Source organism: Quercus lobata, chromosome 2 (genome assembly GCF_001633185.2).
Source record: "Quercus lobata isolate SW786 chromosome 2, ValleyOak3.0 Primary Assembly, whole genome shotgun sequence".
Classification (NCBI taxonomy): domain Eukaryota; kingdom Viridiplantae; phylum Streptophyta; class Magnoliopsida; order Fagales; family Fagaceae; genus Quercus; species Quercus lobata.
Genome location: NC_044905.1, coordinates 74,151,751 through 74,173,799, shown reverse-complemented (window position 1 = coordinate 74,173,799; position 22,049 = coordinate 74,151,751). Strand labels below are relative to the sequence as shown.

The 22,049-nt window shown below is 35.5% G+C and overlaps 2 protein-coding genes across 2 annotated transcripts; one reads left to right on the top strand and one right to left on the bottom strand.

Annotated features, from left to right (window-relative positions):
* The first annotated feature begins 3,646 nt into the window (after positions 1-3,646).
* On the top strand, positions 3,647-9,150 carry LOC115978257 (cation/H(+) antiporter 15-like). Its single transcript, XM_031100281.1, has 3 exons — positions 3,647-4,062; positions 6,266-7,264; positions 7,702-9,150. Exons 1-3 carry the CDS (start codon positions 3,844-3,846, stop codon positions 8,986-8,988), a joined length of 2,505 nt encoding a protein of 834 aa, XP_030956141.1. The 5' UTR covers positions 3,647-3,843; the 3' UTR covers positions 8,989-9,150.
* Positions 9,151-10,724: 1,574 nt separating this feature from the next.
* On the bottom strand, positions 10,725-11,915 carry LOC115970458 (uncharacterized mitochondrial protein AtMg00810-like). Its single transcript, XM_031090093.1, has one exon. The coding sequence runs from the start codon at positions 11,913-11,915 to the stop codon at positions 10,725-10,727; it is 1,191 nt and encodes a 396-aa protein (XP_030945953.1).
* Positions 11,916-22,049: the final 10,134 nt, after the last annotated feature.

Here is a 22,049-nt window from a genome sequence, read left to right as displayed (position 1 = left end):
CTCACAAAGGACTGAAAGAGGTGTCTGATGGGATGAGTGCTCAAGTGGAGGCTTGGATGATCAACAAGTGTAAAGCCCAGATAGCAAAGAAGGGTCTATATAATGTATAGAAACCTCCAAAAGAAAGGGAGATAGAAAAAGAGGGGCAAGAAGACTGGGGCATGAAAAGAAATTCTAATGTACTGGTATGTATACATAAATATAACTTTGAACCTCCTCGGACTAGAAGATTTTTCAACGTAATGGTTTATGTTCTTGCTCATGTGTACCTATGTCCCATGCAAGTCTTTGTCTAACTTATTTAACCTTAGTTCTTAAACCCATACTCTACTATATTGATTGTGTTGGGCTTTTTGGATCAAAACTTCACACGATTAGGGTTTGGGCTCCAAAAATTGTCCCCCTACACAAATTATCTTCAACAAATTTTAGAGAAAAAATTATACATTATTCCATAATTACAAAATAATTTATCTAGATGGCATATAGTCATATATATTATGTCATACAAAGCATGTGCATATAATAACATCACCCCTCAAACTATGTTTGATGTTCAAGTTTTATTTATTTTCTTGTCCATTAAACAATATAACGAACATATTTGTGAGTTAGTTGTTATATATATATAATCACCACAATGAAAAATTTAATCACTTCACAAATCTATACTAACAATTAATTAATTAAAGTTAAAATTATATTATTGGATTAAATTAGATAAAATGATTTTTTTTTATAAACTTATTAAATTAGAATCACCAACCTCTTGTATTGTTAAAAATTATGTATAACTTTTACTATGAAGTGGACTATTTATATTATCAGTAATTTAAATAATAATTTGATATGTTGTGAACTCATTTACAGTTACACACTCCAATATCATGTTTATATAAGTATAATTCAATACATGTGAATATATAAACATATAATCTATATCTATATATATCTAAAAGTTGAAGCGTAGCATTTATTGTTGCTACGTTCCAATTGAACCACATCAATGTCCACGTCATTATCATTTTTCTTTCCTATTTTCCTATAATTTTTTTTAACATTTACTCATTTTTTTTAAATATTTACACTTTTTCTAACCTTTCTCTATACCTTACCTTTTCATCTCCCTATTATCCTCTACCTTAATATCACTTTTCATCTCTCCACTACCCTCCCCACCACCCTCTATCTTATCTTTTCATCTTCCCACTACCTTCTACCTTAATATCACTCTTCATCTTTCCCTTCATCTTCATTTTTTTTTTTTTCCTTTCTTATTCACACCCTCTTACTATAAATTTGTCATTCTCTCTTCCATTCTTTACATACTTTTCCCTCACAAAAAAAGGTTCTCTCTCTCTCTCTCTCTCTCTCTCTCTCTCTCTCTCTCAATTTTTTGGTGGATTTTTTATTTTTTTTGCATCTCTGTTTTAGGTTGATAAATTGTTGTGTTCTTTAGAACTTTATATTGAGCTGATGCAATTTAGTTTTGTGATTTAAGATGTGTCTTTCTTTAAATTCTTAGTTTGGGTTGCTTTGAATTCACCTATTTAGTTATTCTATATACGTTATTTTTGTACAACATGACATTTGTTCTATGAAATTCCTTTTAGACTTGATACGTTATCTTTTTTTTTTTTTTTCTCTCCTCATGTGCAGTGATTGACTTCTAACAAAAACTATTCTATTTATATATTTAGAAATCTATTTCTTCTTAATTCCAACAATTTAAATTTTGTATGGGGCCATAAGGAACAAAGGGGTCCATAATGAATTTATGTTCTCCTCATATCATGATAAATCTGAGTAGTTGAATAGTATTGTTATTTAATTTACCACTACATATTTTTTCCTAAAAGCTACCATCGATTGTAACACCAAATGGATACTTCAAAATTCATTTGCATGATTACTTTGCTGTGTGGTGAGTTGAAACATTGCTGAGTAATGATGTACATTAGATTGTATTTGTAGCCTCTTGACTTGCAAAAGGTAAGTACTGATTTATGCTAAGTTTTTGTTATTAGTATTCTTTAGAGCTATAATGGTTGATGGGACTAATCGGGCTCCATTAATTTATGCGAAGCTTCAATCTCACCCAAATGACAAGCAATAAAACAAGACAATTTATGTTCAGCTTTCAAGTTTATTCTTTTTATAAAAAAAAAAAAATTTAAAAATGCTTAACTTTCTGGTAACCACAAATTTTTTTTGTTAACTCAACATCATAAAGTAACTTTAATTTAGTCATATGGATTAGGGTTTATTATTTTTTATGTTGCAAAAAAAAAAAAATATATATATATATATATATATTGAAACTAACATCAATAGCACTACTACAAATGACCATTTAAATTCAGCCATATCCTCCATATCATTAAATTATTAATATTTTCTCTCATTTTTTTAATTTTAAAAATTAAACATATAGTGTTTTAATTAAATACAAATAAATAAAAATTTCCTTATAAAATCGTACTCATTTTTTTTAACATTTACACTTTCTCCAACATTTCTCATTCCTTTCACTTTTTATTTTCCCACTAGCCTCTACCTTAATATCACTCTTCATCTTTCTCTTTATTTTCATCTATTTTGTTTCTTCTTCTTCTTCTTCTTCTTCTTCTTCTTCCATTATAAATTTTTCATTATCTTTTCTATCCTATATTTCTATGCATAATTTTCCTTCACAAAAAATGTTATTTCTTTCTTTCTCAAATTTTTGGTGGATTTTTTTTATTTTTCTTGCATCTCTGCTTTATGTTATTAATTTTTTTGTATTTTTAAGAACTCTACTTTGAGTAGATGTAATTTAGTTTTGTGTTTTAAGTTTTTTTCTTTTTTGTTCTCTTTGATTGTTTATCCTATTGCATTATAAAGAATATCAATATTATTCTATTATATAGCATGATTTGAATAATTTTATCATACAAGAATTTTATATAAGTTACACAGACAATAGTAAAACAACAACAATAATAATACATTTATGAGATAACTCTAAAAAAATTATCATGTTCAACACGTGGATCAGAGACTAATATTAAATATACTTAAATCAAGCCTTATATGCACGAACTTGTTCGTGAGCACGTTATTTTATTTGAACTTTGTTCATTTAATAGTCAAGCATAAACTTAGATATGGAGTTTGCTCATTTGCTAAATAAATAAACATAAATAAATAAATGTTTCCTTGAGCTAAACTTGAACTGTTTATATTTTTATAAGAGCATTATTATCAGGATTTCTAAAAAAATTCTCATTTTATATCTTAAAAAATTACTTTAGCTATTTTATGATATGCACTATATCATTAGAACTTTCTGTGTTTGGAGGTTCGAAAATTTGTGTTTGAATTTGAGACAAATTTGAACTGGTCTTTCCGTTTTCAGTAAAGGTAAAAGTTGTGAGTTGGCATAAACATTCTTAAAATAGAGCTCTTTATTGTTAACCATATGACCTCCGAAGTTATAGCCTTAAAAAATGGGGCGGGCAACCACTAGAACTAACTGAATTTCTCTTCCTTTCTTCCACGTTCCTCTCATTTCTTATATAACTAAAAAAACAAAAAACAAACAAAGAATATATACATATTCTTCTTTATCTATCTCTTTGTTTCCAAAGAAAGAAAGACCAAGTTTTTGTTTTCGTTTTTTTTTTTTTGTTTTTAACTTTCCAGTTTTGCTTGTGAAAAAGTTGAACGTGAGGACACTGGTTATGTTAATGGTAGCAGTGGTGACAAAAAATTGTTGAGTAATACACATATTCAAAAGGTGTTTGTGGCAGCAGCAGTGGTGGTGGTGTTGAGTGGCTTTGAAGATTAAAGCAGTGGGAAAAAATGGCGCAGGTAGTGGCACCACCGAACACAACAAACGACTCATTAGTCTGCTATGCACCTACCATGATAACAACAAATGGTATATGGCAAGGAGATAACCCTCTAGATTATTCTCTCCCACTCTTCATACTGCAATTGACATTGATCGTCGTGACCACTCGGGCTCTGGTTTTCCTCCTCAAACCCTTTCGCCAACCTCGTGTTATCGCAGAAATTTTGGTACATCTTATATCTCTTATCATATATATCTAACATATATATGAATTGCCATTCCTGCTTTTTTTCTCAGTTTCCCATCATTAATGTTATGTATAAAGTTTCAAGTTTCTACATGCAATTTCTTGATCCTTTTGCAAATTTAAGAACTTTCCTATCAAAAAAATGTGTTTATTAATACATATGATTAGCCTCGTATATATAATTCTTTTTTTGTTTTTGATAATTCAATAGTTTTTTTTTTTTTTTTTTGATAGGATAATTCAATAGTTAATAATGGATGAGTGGGGATTTAAATTTTGGACATCTCCAATAGAAACATAAGACTTTTGGCAGCATCATATATAAATAATCATAAACTTTGGCATCATATTTAATTAATTTGTTGTCTGATATTGTACCAAAGGACAAACTAGAACATACAAACCATTGAGGATGGAACTAGGATTTGAATTGAGGGGGACAAAGCATGAACCAAAAAAATTTCAGGTATCATGGTTTATTAAAGAAAGAAAAATCATGGTAAACAAAAAATTGCACTTTGTTAGATAAATGTTTAAATCACAAAGGAAATAACATGAACCAAACAAATTAAAGTTACGACATGGTATTTTAACCCTTATTTAAAATAAAATAAAATAAATATGGAAGACTTGGTTCCAGATTTTGGGTAATTTGAAAGAGTATTGATTTTATCACATTGACTAACATGATAATCTCATACTTCCGGATGCAAGTCGGATTACACTAATGAAGTTTTTCAAAATTTGTTTGAGGATTTTCAAAAATTGGGATAATAATATTAAGGGTTGGCAATGCCATATCATTAATATTGGTTTATAAGGGGCTGTTTGGTAAGAATATTTAAATATAGTTTTTTGTTTTACAATCCATAAAATAGTGGGTTCCATACTTGAACTTGTTGTTTAACTAATATTTTCTAAATACAGTTTTCAAAAAACTATATCCTATTTTCCTGATTTAAAACAGGATTTTGAAAACGGCTTAAGGGGTATTCTCAAGATACAGAAAATGTTTTTAATGACATAGTTGTAAATAAATTGAAAACAGTGGATCTTACATATTTGTCCAAACTCTTTTATTTCTTAAATTTAGGAGTTTATCTTTATCACTAAAAGAATTCTCAAGCTTCAAATTTGAAACTTATCATTAAAAAAAAAAATTGATAAAGTCTATTCACTTATTATTATCCACACAAAAAAGTAATCTACAGATTGTACACGTTACTTTTAGTAATATTTTTTTAAGTCTCAAAAATAAAAATAGTCTCCCAAACAATTATTTTTATTTATAGTATTTTGCAAATTGTTCTTAAAGGTGGGAGCCAAATACGTAAAATATAAAAATTATTATCTGAAAACTAGTTTCAAGTTCAATTTTTTGAAAATTGTTTTTATATTGTTATGAAAACAAAAACAAAAATCCTCCTACCAATCAAACCCTAAAGAATTTGAATTATTATTTCTTTTTGAAAAAGAGTCAAATATTGTAATTGACTTTCTCATAATTTATAAATCAATTAAAAGGCATATAAATTATCTCATCTTTTATTCTCTAACCAAAAAATTAAAGTAATGTTACATTTACAAATTTTCATTTTTCACAACAATTTCACAATAAATTTTAGACGGTAAATATGGATCCACCACTTATATCACTTTTTTTATCCATCGCTAATAGTTTGTAATTTAGGATTTATTGTGAAAATATTTTTGACGTCACATTAATTTTTTTTTTTAAAAAAATTAGTTAGTATATTGAGTCTATTGACACCCAAAGTGATCTCTGGGGTTGGTTGTTTTTGTTGTAGTGTATCTAGACAGTAAAGGGTGGTGATTAATTTCTTTTTGATTTTTTTAGACTAATCCAAAATTTTTGAGGGGCCAATTATAACAATCTTACACCCACACTCTAAAATATGAGTATTTCTATATACTATTTAAGTTTTTCAAAAAAACAAAATGGGGACCATGGTCCAAGATCCTAGTAGATAGCTGCTATTTCATCTGCATGATCATAATTTTTGAAAAAGTAGGATTATATAATATTGGTCAATGTGCAAAGATTGCATATTTTCAAGTTCTAGTTCAATGCTTATCGCAATGGATCAATGGAAACCTTGAAGCCTACTGTTCTGTATATTATTATTGTTGTAACATTGATTTGATATGTACAAGGTCTACAGGGTGGAGTGCTATTGGGGCCATCAGTGCTTGGAAACAGCGTAACCTTTGCCAACACAATATTTCCTCTAAGAAGTGTAATGGTGATTGAGACAATGGCAAATGTGGGTCTACTTTACTTCCTCTTCCTGGTTGGAGTGGAGATGGACATTACAGTAATCCGGCGTACCGGAAAAAGGGCATTGACTATTGCACTTGCTGGTATGGTTTTGCCATTCACCATAGCTATCATCTTCTCCTTCATTCTGCACAGAAACGATACAGGCATGTCACAAGGGACATACATCCTCTTCCTTGGTGTTTCCGTCTCTGTCACCTCATTCCCAGTGCTTGCTCGAATTCTTGCTGAGCTTAAACTCATAAATACAGAGCTTGGCAAGATGGCCTTATCATCAGCTCTAGTTAGTGATGTGTGTGCTTGGATTCTATTAGCTTTAGCCCTTGCCTTGTCTGAGAACCAAAATGTAACTCCTTTAGCTTCCTTATGGGTGATACTGTCATGCATATCATTTGTTGCCTTCTTCATTTTTGTTGTCCGTCCAGCAATCATATGGATGATCAACAGAACCCCAGAAGGCGAAAGCTTCAGTGACTTCCATATATGTCTCATTATTACTGGGGTTATGATCTCAGGCTTTATTACAGACGCCATTGGAACACATTCTGTGTTTGGAGCTTTTGTGTTTGGCTTGATAATTCCAAATGGACAACTTGGAGTTACTCTCATAGAAAAGCTTGAGGACTTTGTTTCGGGCCTTCTGCTCCCTCTCTTCTTTGCCATTAGCGGGCTGAAGACTAATATAGGAGCTATAGGGGGTCTCAGATACTGGGTCTTTCTAATGCTTATCATTTTTCTTTCCTGTGTCGGCAAAATCGCAGGAACTCTACTCATGTCATTCTTTTACCAGATGCCGGCACGTGAAGGCATTACTCTTGGTTTGCTCATGAACACAAAAGGCCTTATTGAAATGATTGTGCTGAATGTTGGGAGGGAACAGAAGGTATGTACTCTTCCTCTATTGCTACAACTAGTAACTGGTGTCATAATAAAAAACTGTGTTACACTAAGTATTCCAACCAAAATTTAAAATGAAAAAAAAAAAATATATATATATATATATATATAAATTTGAGTATATAAATTTGTTACACTTAGGGTCCGTTTGGATACAGCTGAAAACTAAAAACTGAAACTGAAAACTGAAAAACACTGTAGCGAAATAATTTTTAAATGTGTGAATAGTATCGTGGGACCTATTTTTAATGAAAAAGTTGCTGAAAAGTGAAATTTGTGGGTCCGTGAACAGTACACGATGTGCTGTGATTGATCCAAAAAAATTTGAAAAGTCAAAGTTTGCGGCTACTGTTCATTGAACAGTGTATAAACAGTGGAGCACAAATTTGATGAAAATTAACACAACTAATTAATTACTTTCAGGTGTTAGATGACAGGTTATTTGCACAACTGGTGATAGCAACTGTAATTATGACTGGAGTCGTCATGCCCTTTGTAACATCAATTTACAGGCCAGCAAGGAGTTTCACATCATACAAAAGGCGAACTATCCAAAGTTCAAAAGAAGATGCAGAATTAAGGGTACTTACTTGCATTCACACTCCTAGAAATGTCCCAACAATCATCAACCTCCTTGAAGCCTCTCACCCCACCAAAAAATCTCCAATATGCGTCTATGTGCTCCACTTAGTGGAACTCACGGGGCGTGCATCTGCTATGCTTATAGTCCATAACACCCGGACATCAGGCAAACCAGCCCTCAACCGGACCCAAGCTCAGTCTGATCACATCATCAATGCATTCGAGAACTATGAGCAGCATGCTTCTGGTTGTGTCTCTATTCAGCCCCTCACTGCAATTTCCCCTTACTCTACCATGCACGAAGACATCTGCGATTTAGCAGAAGACAAACGAGTCGGCCTCATAATCATCCCTTTCCATAAACAACAAACTGTTGATGGTGGGATGGAAGCTACAAACCCGGCCTTTCGAACTGTGAACCAGAATGTACTAGCAAATGCACCTTGCTCAGTTGGAATTCTTGTTGACAGAGGCCTAAATGGCTCGACTGTACGTTTGGCTGCAAACCAGGTATCTCACCACATAGCTGTGCTATTCTTTGGCGGACCAGATGATAGAGAAGCACTATGCTATGCATGGAGAATGTCCCAACATCCTGGAATAAGCCTAACAGTACTGCGGTTCATTCCTGGTGAGGATGCAAATGAGCCTGCAGTTCAGTCCAGAAGCAATCATAACGACCCAAGGACGTTAACAATTGAAACAGACAATGAAAGAGAAAAGAGACTTGATGAAGAGCTTATAAATGAGTTTAGGAGGAACACCTCGAACAATGAATCAATCGTGTATACCAAGGAAGTGGTGAATAATGGGGAGGAGACCGTGGCGGTGATAAGGTCGATGGAAAGCATTCATGACCTGTTCATTGTTGGGAGAGGTCAAGGAATGATATCACCACTTACAGCAGGACTAACTGACTGGAGTGAGTGCCCGGAGCTGGGTGCAATAGGGGATATGCTAGCTTCATCTGATTTTGCAGCCACTGTTTCTGTTTTGGTGCTGCAACAGTATGTTGGGATGGGGCTGCAAGGGGATGAGCTGCCTGGCTCCACCACACCTGATAGCACGGGACATGTGAATGAGCAGCGCGACCGCCGCTCAATGGGGCAAAATGCATTTAGCCCATGACACTGGTTAGTCAATTATATTTTTCTATTATTGTTAATGGACAATAACATGCAATCCCATGGTCCCATGTCAGGTTCTTGAAGTATAATCCTCCTGTTGGGAAGCAGGTAGATATCAGAAAAAAAAATACTTTGACATCAAAATATATGAAGATTCCAAGTGATACTTTTTTTTTTTTTTTTTTTTTGATATGTGATAAATAATTGTGAAGACAATGTTCAGTCACAAAATTCCACTAGTTCTCACTGTAGGCTGCATAGATTCGCATTCATACTATTGAAGTGTATATTACATGAGAGTTAGAAGCAAGATCTATAAGAAACAGCTCTGGAACACCGAAAATGAATGTCACCTAGAACATATTCTGTACAATTAAATCAACCAGATTATGCAGAGAACTCCAATATATCAAGATTTCCAGATTATTTATTTTCAGTACCAAATGGCAATACTTTCCTTTGAAGAATAATATAGGCACAGGCCGTTTGTGAATTTGCTTTAATGGAAGTACTAAGATGACCAAGCTTACCTTTAAAAAAAAATTACTAGGGAAGTTTAGGCTATGAAATAAACTAGAAAGGCAAATAGAACAAACCTCTCCAGCAATTTTATTCAATGCCCAATTAAAGGCAGGCTGATCGTTTGATTTCTTTGCTTTGGACCATGGCTGCAAATGAAGTTCCTCAATCCACTTCTTCATAACCAATTTTGCTCCGCTAGTAGGGTGAAGGAAAATCATGCAGCTACATATGTAATTGCACCCTTTTTCCCTCATTTATATTGGCTTTATTCCATAATAAAAAGTGTTGTTATTTCATTAATTTATTTCCTTGTATTCTATGGGATTTAATTGCATGTAATGGATTTAGTATTAAATTGGTGAAGATTGCTCAAAACCGTTGATCTTGCAACTTAGCTCAGTACTACCTCAAGACTCAGCACCCACAAAAGACCATGTGAGGAGCACATGTGAAAGTTCAAGATTCATTCTCCTTCATTTGATGTGATCATGTCAAGTACGGGTTAAGCACAAACCCAACTTGATCAAACCCATGGACACTCCTAGTGTCAAGAAATTTAGGTAAGAGTTTTACTTGGGAAAAAAAGGAACTCATTTAAAGCAAATTTATGTTAATAAATACGTGTGACTTCAATTCAGGAATAATCAAATGACACATCATTAAAAAGAAGTCACCTTATTTTTTCGTTAGTCATAAAAATAAAATAAAAGTAATAGAACATGATAGAAGAATCAAAAGAATTCATTGTATATTACTAATTAAAATTGATCAAAAGAATAGGGACAATATAGAAGCTCAAAATATAAATTTCAACAATGTATATTAGTCATAATATAATACTAAATTTGTTGTCTATTCCTACCAAAAAAAAAAAACTACCGTTTACCATTAGAAAAGAGCCCTAGGCTAGCCCAAAAGGTATAAGAAAGTACAGAAACTTTGAAGAAGAAATAGAGAAACAATATGCGAGAGAGAGAATGAAAAATCTTGATTTCAATTTAATAATGAATCTGTACAAGCTCTGCGTCTAAATACCAAAAACAGAGGCCTGGAAAATCAGTTACATCCCAAATCAGTTACAGCACGTGTGACTTTCTGTTATTCCACGTGTGTGACTCCTTCAACTTAAATACATTGAAAACTACAAGTAGCTTACATACAGAAAATACAAAACTACAACAACTATACTACACTAATGTCGTTTAGACAGAAAATTCATTTCTTCGTTACTTTCTTCTTTTGCTTCATTTCTTTTCTGTCTTTCTGATGTGGGCTGCAATCTTGATACTCCCCCTCAAGATGAGAATTGGGATTATGGATATCCACAATGCACATCTTGGATAGTAAGGCTTGCAACTGCTGGCCACTAAGAGCCTTTGTGAGGAGATCAACTAGCTGAGAATGAGTGGGAGTAAAAAATAAACGAATGACCTTATCTTCAACTTTGTCCCTGACCAAGTGGCAATCTATTTCTATGTGCTTGGTTCTTTCATGAAACACAGGATTCTCACCTATGTATATGGCTGCTTGATTGTCACAGAAAAGCATGGCAGGTTTGGGATGAAAAACCTCCAAATCCTTTAACAAGGCCAGAAGCCAAGTTATTTCACATGTAGTAACTGCCATGGCTCTATATTCTACTTCAGTAGAGGAACGAGAGACTATAGATTGCTTTTTGGTCTTCCATGAAATGAGTGAATCACCTAAGAAAATGCAAAATCCAGTAGTGGATCTTCTAGTGTCAATGCAGGAAGCCCAGTCTGCATCTGTATATGCTTTTAACTGTAAATCTGATTTGGATGAGAAAAGGATGCCCTGACCAGGAGTTCCTTTAAGATATTGCAGCACTTTATAAGCTGCATCCAGATGAGGTTTGCGTGGCTTGGACATAAATTGGCTCAATTTTTGTACTGAGTAAGCAATGTCTGGTCTAGTGATGGTGAGATACAACAATCTCCCTACCAATCTTTTGTAAACACTAGGGTCAGGCAGTAACTCACCACAAAACTTGCTTAACTTCAAATTTTGTTCCATAGGAACCTTACTTGGTTTGCAACCTGACATCCCAGCATCTTTAAGTATCTCCAAGGTGTATTTCCTTTGGCATAAACAAATGCCTTGTTCTGATCTGGCCACTTCAAGACCAAAGAAAAATTTCAGGTTTCCAAGGTCATTCAACTTGAATTCTTGATCCAGAAACACCTTAAGTTCTTCAATAGCATGAGCATCATTACTGGCAATAAGGATGTCATCAACATACACCAAGAGAGCTATAAAAGACTGATTAAACTTCTTAGTGAATAGAGAGTAATCTGATTTAGATTGTTTGAAACCACATTTCAAAATGGTAGCTGAGAACTTAGAGTACCATTGTCTTGAGGCCTGCTTAAGTCCATACAATGACATAGAGGAGCTGGAACCAGACTTGATGGTGGAATTGGAGTGATCAAACTTAGCATGAACAACAGTACTGCATTTAAAATCTTACAGATAAGCAGGAGCTTTACTGATTCTTGTAGACTTCCTTAAGGGTGGAATGGAAGTAGGAATAGAAGTAGGTACTGAAGCAGGAATAGAATGGGATATAGGATCAGATATGGGGTCTACAGAAGGAGGAAGAACAGAATCAAAAGAAGGGGCAGAGGTAGTATCTGGAATGGTTAAAGGTGAAGTAGGGGAAGGTGAGATAGGATTGGATAAAACAGATGTAAAATCTGTAATGGGAGCTGTTGAGGTATGTGGATCAACAATAGGAGTAGCAACAAAGGGTAAGGGGTCAAGGTAAGGGTCTGGGGAAGGAAAAATATGAGGTAAGGTAATTGTGGAATGAGGGGAAGAAGAGTATGTGGAAGAGATAAAGGGAAAGACAGTCTCATGGAAAAGAACATCCCTAGGGACAAAAATTTTCTTGGTGGCTAGATCAAGCACCTTGAAACCTTTAACCTCATAAGGATAACCCAGAAAAACACATGGTAAGGCTCTAGGATCAAATTTGGACCTATTGTGAGACAAAGTAGATGCAAAACAAAGGCAGCCAAACACCTTTAGATGATCATAGGAAGGGATTGTGTTGTATAGTTTCTCAAAAGGGGTTTTGTTGCCAAGAGTAGAAGAAGGCAGCCTATTTATAATGTACACAGCAGTTAAGACACACTCACCCCAAAAGGTAAGAGGCACATTGGACTGAAACTTTAAGGCCCTTGCAATGCTCAATATATGTTGGTGTTTCCTCTCCACAACTGAATTTTGTTGTGGAGTGGCTACACAAGAATGCTGATGCAAAATTACATGCTTAGCATAAAACTCTTTTAGAGTGAATTCCTGAGCATTATCAGTCCTAATGGCCTTGATTTTAGTGCTAAACTGTGTGAAGATCATATTGAAGAATGAAATCAACAATGGTCTGTTTTCAGATTTGGTTTTCATAAGGTATACCCATGTGGATCTAGTGGCATCATCAACAATGGTAAGGAAATATCTAAAACCATCATGTGTGGATTTAGCAAAGGGGCCCCATACATCACAGTGAATAAGATCAAAAGGAGTTGCAGACAAATGATTAAAGAAAGGAAAAGGAAAACGTTTCTGTTTAGCAATGGGGCAAAGAGTACAAGTTTTATTGCTATGAACATTGCTTACATCAGGAATACAATCATGTAAGGCATGAAGTTTAGCATCTGAAGCATGTCCTAGTCTAAGATGCCAAAGAAATGGCTTGGTTATGACAGGAACATTAGAAATATTATTGACAAAAGTACCAAAAACAGAATCCAAAATGGAAGAAGCTGCAGAATCAGATTTGCAAGGAGTTGTAGATAGCAAGTAGAGGTTGTTATGTAGTTTACCCACTCCAATCGTTTTCCAACAAGAAAGGTCCTGTATAAAACACAAATTGGACAAGAAGATGAAACAACAAGATAATCTTTTTGTCAATTGACTCACAGAGATCAGATTGAAGGTGAAGGCAGGTACACATAATACATTTTCAAGTATAAGGCTGGCTGTCACTTGAATGGTGCCAATGTGTGTGACAAGAACTCTTTCACCATTAGGTAATTGGACAAAAGATGAGACAGATTTGGTGATTTTAGTGAACAAATTGACAGAATGAACAATGTGGTCTGTTGCCCCAATGTCAAGGACCCAAGTTTGTCTATCAAATGTTGTTTTACTAGCTGGATTATTGGCAAAAATAGAATGTTGCATACTTAGGCAGAAAGAATCATGAAAAGAGTCACAAAGATTACCTGAAATGGCAAAATTGGCTGTGGCTATAGCATCATTGGAATTATCAGAGGTAGATGCATGAGAATTCAGTAGAGAGAGCAACTGTTGATACTGCTCTGAAGTGAAAGGAAAGGGATTATTCTGCTGGGGATTATTCTGCTGCACAAATTCAGATTGACCTTGGTTATCATCTACCATAACCTGATTAGCCTTGGCCACCTGTCCATTTTGCTTGTAACCTGGAGGAAATCCAACAAGTTTATAGCATTTTTCCATAATGTGACCAAGTTTTCCACAGTGGCTGCATACAAGTCTTCCTTTGGTAGCATTGCCCTTGAAATTTCTACCATTGCTGTTGTTTGAATGAGAACCTTGATTGAAGACTTGGTTCTTAACAGCAAGTGTAGTTGATTCAATAGAAGGAGCACTATTAGAGGTTGAGAACCTTTGCCTTTCTTCCTGAATTACTAATGAGAAAGCCTTATCTATTGATGGAACAGGCTCCATCATAAGGATTTGAGTCTTGACTTGTGAATAACAATCACTCAATCTGTTGAGAAACTGCATTATTGAATCTTGATGATAAAGCTGCGTAATCTTATCATTTACTCCACAAGTGCATTTGCCACATGAACAGCTTGGCAAAGGCCTGAGATTCAACAGTTGATCCCAAGTAGCTTGAAGATCAGTGAAAAATGTTGTTACTATAGAATCTCCTTTCATTATAGAGGAAATCTGCTTCTGGAGCTGAGAGATTCTTGGTCCGTTTGCTTGTTGGAAACGGATCCTTAGTGCATTCCACACTGCACGAGCTGTGTCTCTGTAAATAACACTAGCTTTAATGTGAGGTGAAACAGAATTTAAGATCCAAGATGAGATCATCGAGTTGCATTTTGACCAAGGTTGCTTCTCAAATGGTGTAATCGCCATTGCAACAGTGATAGAACCATCAACAAAACCAAGTTTGCTCTTAGCATCTAAAGCCATTATCATTGCTCTAGCCCACGTTGGATAATTATCCTCAGTCAGGTGTGGAGCAACGAGGATCGCACCAAGAGATTCACCATGGGGCATAAAGAATGGACTGCGAGGATCTTCCATTGGAGAAAGCTCACGATGCGAAGAAGTAGATGAGACAATTTCTGTGTTTGACGCCATTGATAAAGGCTCAAGCTCTGATACCATATAAGAAAGTACAGAAACTTTGAAGAAGAAATAGAGAAACAATATGCGAGAGAGAGAATGAAAAATCTTAATTTCAATTTAATAATGAATCTGTACAAGCTCTGCGTCTAAATACCAAAAACAGAGGCTTGGAAAATCAGTTACATCCCAAATCAATTACAGCACGTGTGACTTTCTGTTATTCCACATGTGTGACTCCTTCAACTTAAATACATTAAAAACTACAAGTAGCTTACATACAGAAAATACAAAACTACAACAACTATACTACACTAATGTCGTTTAGACAGAAAATTCATTTCTTCGTTGCTTTCTTCTTTTGCTTCATTTCTTTTCTGTCTTTTTGATGTGGGCTGCAATCTTGATAAAAGGGCCAAAACCAGAGATTTGGTTCGAACTCATTGAGCTACAAAGCAATGGAGGGGGAGAGAACGCAGAGCAAAAAGCAAAAGAGGAACAAACCTCGCAAATCTCAGAACAACAATAACCCTTCTCATAAAAAAAAAAAAAAACAAAACAAAGTAACCCACGATGAACTCAACCAATCTTCTTCTGCTCTTGCCCACCCCACTAATCCTCCACCTTTCTCGACAAAGTATGAATCTTTCTTCTCTTTTCTTTTCAGCCATGGATATGTATTTGCCATGGGGTTCTCAAAACAAACCAAAAAAATAAAATAAAATGAACCAAAAGCTTTTAAAATCAAATGCTTCAACCTCCAAAACGTTGTCATTGTCAAAAAAGAGCTTTAACAATTTGTAAATGCATGATGAGGCCATAAGCAATCTCTACCAACTTGGTGTCACGGATCCTATTTGGTCCTCAAGATGTTGTCTTTGCTTGAATATATACCATTGCTATAACAAATCAAAGAGCAAATTATGGGGAGAGGCATCACAATTTTTCTTTTCTATGCTTCTCATAAAAAGTATATAGGAAAATGTTTTTTTTTTTTCCAAATTTGGTAGGCAGTGGCTGGTCATGATTATGGAGAGTTGAAGTTGTTTGGTTGTTGAAGATGAATGGGTCAAGAATGTTTTTAAGGTTTGACATGTTAGATGTGAGTTGGAGCTTATGTGTGTGTTTCTAATTATTTAACACTTTGTTATGGGAGTAGTTGTTACTTTGTAGGTAGTGCAGCTCTCAAATTTTACATATTTAATTCTCCAACTTACTCCAACGAAAACTTATGTATTTATTTTAATAATTAAAGTATTATACAAAGCACAAACAGAGAACTTATGATACTTGTATGTATTTAAATTATAGGTGGGCAACATTCTCTGAACAAACAAACAAACAAACAAAAAAACATATCTCATTTATGGCTTTGTGGACAAAAAGTGTAATGTTTTCAGAAAATGTACAAATATGCTCTTGCAATCTTGCTTTGGTTTTTGAGTAGCTATTCGTTTATTTTATTTTGGCCATATGAGAAATGCACACTGCATCGAAGTGTGCATTGTTATTCATTGTTGGACTAATACATTTTTCACATAAGCTATTTTAGTTCTAATTTTAAAGATCAATGAACACTAGCTTTTTTACATATTAAATTCAGTATTCCAATGGTATACTTGCTATTTTTCTACTTGAAATTTCCAATGTAATATGAAATTGGAACTTCTCTTTAAGGAGGTGACTGAATAGCCAGCCAAGGAAAGAAAGTTCGACCTACAACCCGATAAACTAGCCTATTTAAAATGACCTTTTTTTACCAAACTCATTATTTTACTTGCAACCCGATTGGCCCGACTCAACCATTTGCCATATCTTTAAGATTGTACATTTTATTTAATTTCAAACAAAAACTGGGTATAATCTCATCACCATACTAGATTACATATTCAAGCTTAGTTCATTTTCTTACGAAACAAGCTCAAACTTTTTTACGAATTATTTGACTAACTTTTTTTTTCCTATATATAATAAACAATATGACTAATAATAATTGCTAACTAGATTATACTTGAAAGTATATTGTTTGAGTTAATTATAAAAAACAATAATAATAATTAGTAGATGAATTTATAAAAATTAGATTTACCAACCTTGTATTGCTAAAAATTATATATACTACAAAGTGAACTATTTATATTAATATATCACAAATAACAATTTGATAGGTTACGAACATATTTTACAAATTTACACAATCTTATCTCTGAAGTCTATATAAGTATATTTTAAACATCAATATATATGAACATATAATATTATATATAGTTTTATCAATCTTCATAATCACAAATTTATTGAAGAGGGTATTATTATGATTGAGCTTTGCTTGCTTAATAATTGAGCCTAAACTAATTCACATGTAGTGGGGTTTTAGGGTTCAATCGAAATTGGTGGATGTGTACCAATTAGGGCTGTCCACAGACCCAGGCAAACCAACCCACGTGACAAATCCAATCAAACCCAAACCAAAAATCAACCAATCCAATGATCGCGACGATCAACTACGAGTTTCCTCCTTCAAAATTTGACAAGCCTAATCCAACCAACGAAATCACCAAATCCGTTGGAGATCTACTAGATCTGACAAGTTCTTTGCCTGATCTTTGTTGATTTAGTGAGATATCCTCAAGATCTTAACTTATCTGCCTCTTCTCATCATTAGCTGGTGTTCGAATTTGACTGCCACCCGTGAAAAACTTGATTCGTCCGAATTGTCGTTCCTTAATGGTTGATAGCAGGTTTCATTCTCCTCCACTTAATGTGATCGGATCAAGTACAAGTTAAGCACAAACCCAACTCAATTTGACTCATGGACACTCCTAATATCAGGTAATTTAGGTATGGATTTTACTTGAGAAAAAAGAACTCGTTTAAAGTGAATTCATGTAAGTTTAATGGAGTACTCATTAGTTTGAGTGGCAAATAATCAAATGACACATCATTAAAAACAAGTCATCTTATTTCTTCTTAGTCATAAAAATAACGGAACATGATGGAATCATGAAAGAATCAAAAGAATTCATTTAGGATCTATTTGGGATCCACTTATTTTGCTGAAACTGGAAATTTTTTGTTGAAAGTACTGTAAATAAAGGTAAAAGTTAGCTGAAATAGTATAGTGGAACCCATGAATAGTACCAAAAAGTATAATAAGACCCATGAATAGTAGCAAAAATAAGCTAAATAGTAAAAAATTTAGCAAAAATAAGCTAAATAGTAAAAAATTTAGCAAAAATAATCTTTGCCAAACGAACACTTAATATGCGTTTGGATTGCGTTTCTCCATGTTGCATTTGCACTTTCCTTTTTTTTTCTTTTTTATTGAGACCCGTGTTTCACATGGGACACGATACTATCAATGCACGGGACCCATAAACCTCTTTTTTCAGCAACTTTTATATTAAAAAGGAATCTTATGACACTATTCACACATTTAAAAATTATTTTACTATAGTGTTTTCAGTTTTTAGTAAAATAACGCTCTGTTTGTTTCGCTACAAAACCTTCTATAAAGATAGTTTTCCACATTTTCCAATGTTTAGTAGTATAAAATAAAAAAATAAAAAAAATTTGGTCAATGGAAAACTCTTATAAAAATAAGGCTCATTTTCTATAGGTTGTTTTTCAAAAAAAAAAAAAATGGAAAATAATCTTTCTTTTACACAGTGCATAACTCTTATAAATATTATCTTCTTCTGACCTAGAAAAAAATATTTTCTTTCACTCATTCAACCTTTCTCACAAGGAACTCTCTCACTTCTTCTCCTCCCTTTGTTTTTTCTCTCTTCTTACACCCTCACTATCACCCCCTCTGGCATCTTCTCTTCCTATAGACTTCTCTCTCTATTTGCCTTTCTTCTCTTTTTTCTCCATATTTGTTCTTTCCTCTATAACACCTGTAAGGACTCAATTTGTAACAATCCCTAAGGAGTACTGGGTTCGAACGTTAAAGGCCCAAACAATAAATTTGTAAAGCGTGGGCTAAAAGGCTAGGCCTTGATGAACTAACAGTCGTTAGTTATGGTATTCATGATAATCGCACAGAGGTGAACTGAGCGTATCCAAGAAGACTTTCTCCTTGGCCCGGCCTGGGTGGCTCTAGACCTTGGACCTCATCCGAGGAGCTTAATGTTCTTATTGTTCCTTTTCTGCTAGGTTTCAATGGCCCTAGAGACAATACATCATGCCCCCTCCTTTTCTAGCTGCTTCCTCCTCCTTTTATACTAGTTTTTCCCCTCTCTCAAACGTCCACGTGTAGGTTCAGTTTTTTAGGGTTGATACTTATCTTGTCAGCCCTTACCCAAAGTAGTTGGGGGTGGTTATAAAAGCTGAAGAACATGGCCCTGTCAGGCGCAGAGTACTTAATTGCAGTAATAGTAGTCTTTCCCTTGTTCTTTGTTGCCACATTATTCAGGGGTCCTTTCCCCATTAATGCGACCAGGACGTTTGTTAGCGCGTTCAATGCAGAGGTTACAGTTTTTCCTTGAACCTCTCCTACACTGTGCTCGCCCTTTCTTCTGCCTTTGATGGCGTGCCATTCTTTACTTCTAAGTTTTGGGATGCCGAGGACAAGATCGTCCTCGGCTGCAACTCTAGGCCATTTGGACTTTCGTTGCACATCTTCAGCAACGTCTCTCCTCGACGCGGGCCTTGGCCCCTAATGTAAAGTGGGCTGGAATTACAAATTCTCTGGCCCCACAATAGCCCCTCAAAATCCTACTATTCGGCTCCTCAGACGGAAAGGAGGGTTTTGGTAACGTCGAGCCTATGTCATGGTTTGCCAAGTCTTGTATTTCATCACTGTCAGGGCCTCTTCGTTGGCCTGAGACACGCTCCTGATTGTGAGACATTCTTTTAGTTTACCCACGCCGCATTCCAGCCGTTTTGGTACACGAGGCGCGCCTTTAATAAGGTCTCCTTACAAGGCAACACAAATCCAACGGCTGAAAACTGTTTTGGGAATTGAGCAAGACTTATCTCATTTGTAGTTTTTCTTGGAGATTTGTACAGCTTAAATGCCGCTAGGCTTGCCCCCTATATAAGAAGCACAGTGGGAGGTCATTTCCTTTATTTGCAGACCCTTTAAGCTTTTCAAATCCCTAACCCTCCAGTTGTGCCCCAAAGTCCCCGTTGCCAGTGTGACTGAGCCCTCAGGGGTGACATGGCCAAGGCCAGGATGAGGGTGAAGGAACCACACCCTCTTCAGAAGCCTTGGGTATCTTCGAGACTCAAGATGGCCTGGTCTGGGCAAGAGAGACATAGACTCAAGACATTTCTTCCCCTCGACAAGGCAAGAAAAGAGTCTCTTCTTCCTTCAGCCAAAATCCGAAGTAGGTGGAGGTCGCATCAGATTTTTGGTGCGACAGCACTGAGATTTCCCATCGCCGATACAATCCGTTCTCGCTCGATTGCTGTTAGAGCTGGTATGGGGATTTGGCATTTCCGCTTCTTCCTCTCTTCCATCACTGGTGCCGCCCAGATGTCTGCGCTTCTTCTTCTCTTCCATCACTGGTGCCATCCAGACTTGCTTAGTCGCTGCTAGAGCAAAATTGAAGGATTTACCATTCCTGTGTATTCCTTTTTTTTTTTTCTTTTTTTCTTTTTTTTCTTTTTTTTTTTTTTTTTTTTGTAGTTAGCTTCTAGTATAGGCTTGTTTAAGCCCCTTTTTTGTATGTTGTATTACTTCTTTGTCTAATAAAAGATGACTTTATCCTATTTTACATGTTCTTTCTTGTCTGCAATAATTATTTTGTGAATGGATGTACTGGTGTCCTTTTCTTTCGAACAGTACTTAAGGCCGATGCTCTTGTTAGCAAAGAATTATCACTTTGAACTTATCAAAACTAACGGGCACAATAATGCCGACTTCAAGTAGGTTAACCATATGAGACTAACCGGGATAACAGCTGAATGTTCTGTATTGCACATGGGGTGATCTAAAATGAACTGTCCGAGGGGGTCACCGGGCACTAGGGTGCTTTGCCACGTTTCAGGTGATATTCATGGCCTTAACTTGTTTTGGGCATCCGGTCCAAGGACCAAGGCATGACTGTACTGGGTCTAACACTTGGTTGTGTTAGTTTCTTTAGAGCTGGGGGTCCGAGGACTACGTGGGATTTCCATTCTGTCTAGGACTTAAGCCTTTCTCGATGTAGTTAGTTACCCGTAGGTTTAAGTCTGAGGACTATGCAAGACCTTGGTTCTGTCCAACACTTATATTTTCTAGTGACTAGTTTCCCCATAGGTTTAAGTCCAAGGACCATGCAAGACCTTGGTTCTGTCTAGCACTTATATTTTCTTGAAGTAGCTGGTTTCCCCATAAGTTTGAGTCCGAGAACCATGCAAGACCCTGGTTCTGTCCAACACTTATATTTTCTAGTGACTAGTTTCCCCATAGGTTTGAGTCCGAGGACCATGCAAGACCTTGGTTCTATCTAGCACTTATATTTTCTTGAAGTAACTGGTTTCCCCATAGGTTTGAGTCCGAGGACCATGCAAGACCTTGGTTCTGTCCAACACTTATATTTTCTAGTGACTAGTTTTCCTATAGGTTTGAGTTCGAGGACCATGCAAGACCTTGGTTCTGTCTAGCACTTATATTTTCTTGAAATAGTTAGTTTCCCCATAAGTTTGAGTCCGAAGACCATGCAAGACCTTAGTTCTATCCAACACTTATATTTTCTAGTGACTAGTTTCTCCATAGGTTTGAATCCGAGGACCATGCAAGACTTTGGTTCTGTCTAGCACTTATATTTTCTTGAAGTAGCTGGTTTCCCCATAAGTTTGGGTCCGAGGACCATGCAAGACCTTAGTTCTGTCCAACATTTGTAGAAATTCGGTGAATCGGGCTACTGGACCTACGAGGATTAGCCCCTTGGCGAATGTATGGGGCATAGACTTGATGTCAGAAGCCCCTAGAACTGCCCGTGCCACTGACACTTCGAAGTGTAGCCCTGAGTGGGAGCTGAGTTACGGCAACAACCACGTGTTGCTGGAAATGATGAAGTGGCTTTCGCATAGCTTGCGCCACTACCAAAATTATTTCTTTCGAGGGGCCCTTATTGGCAGGGGCTTGATCCTTCCATGACTAACCGCCACCTGCGCCACCGCACAAGCCTCCCCACAGACAGCGCCAATTGTAAGGACTCAATTTATAACGATCCCCAA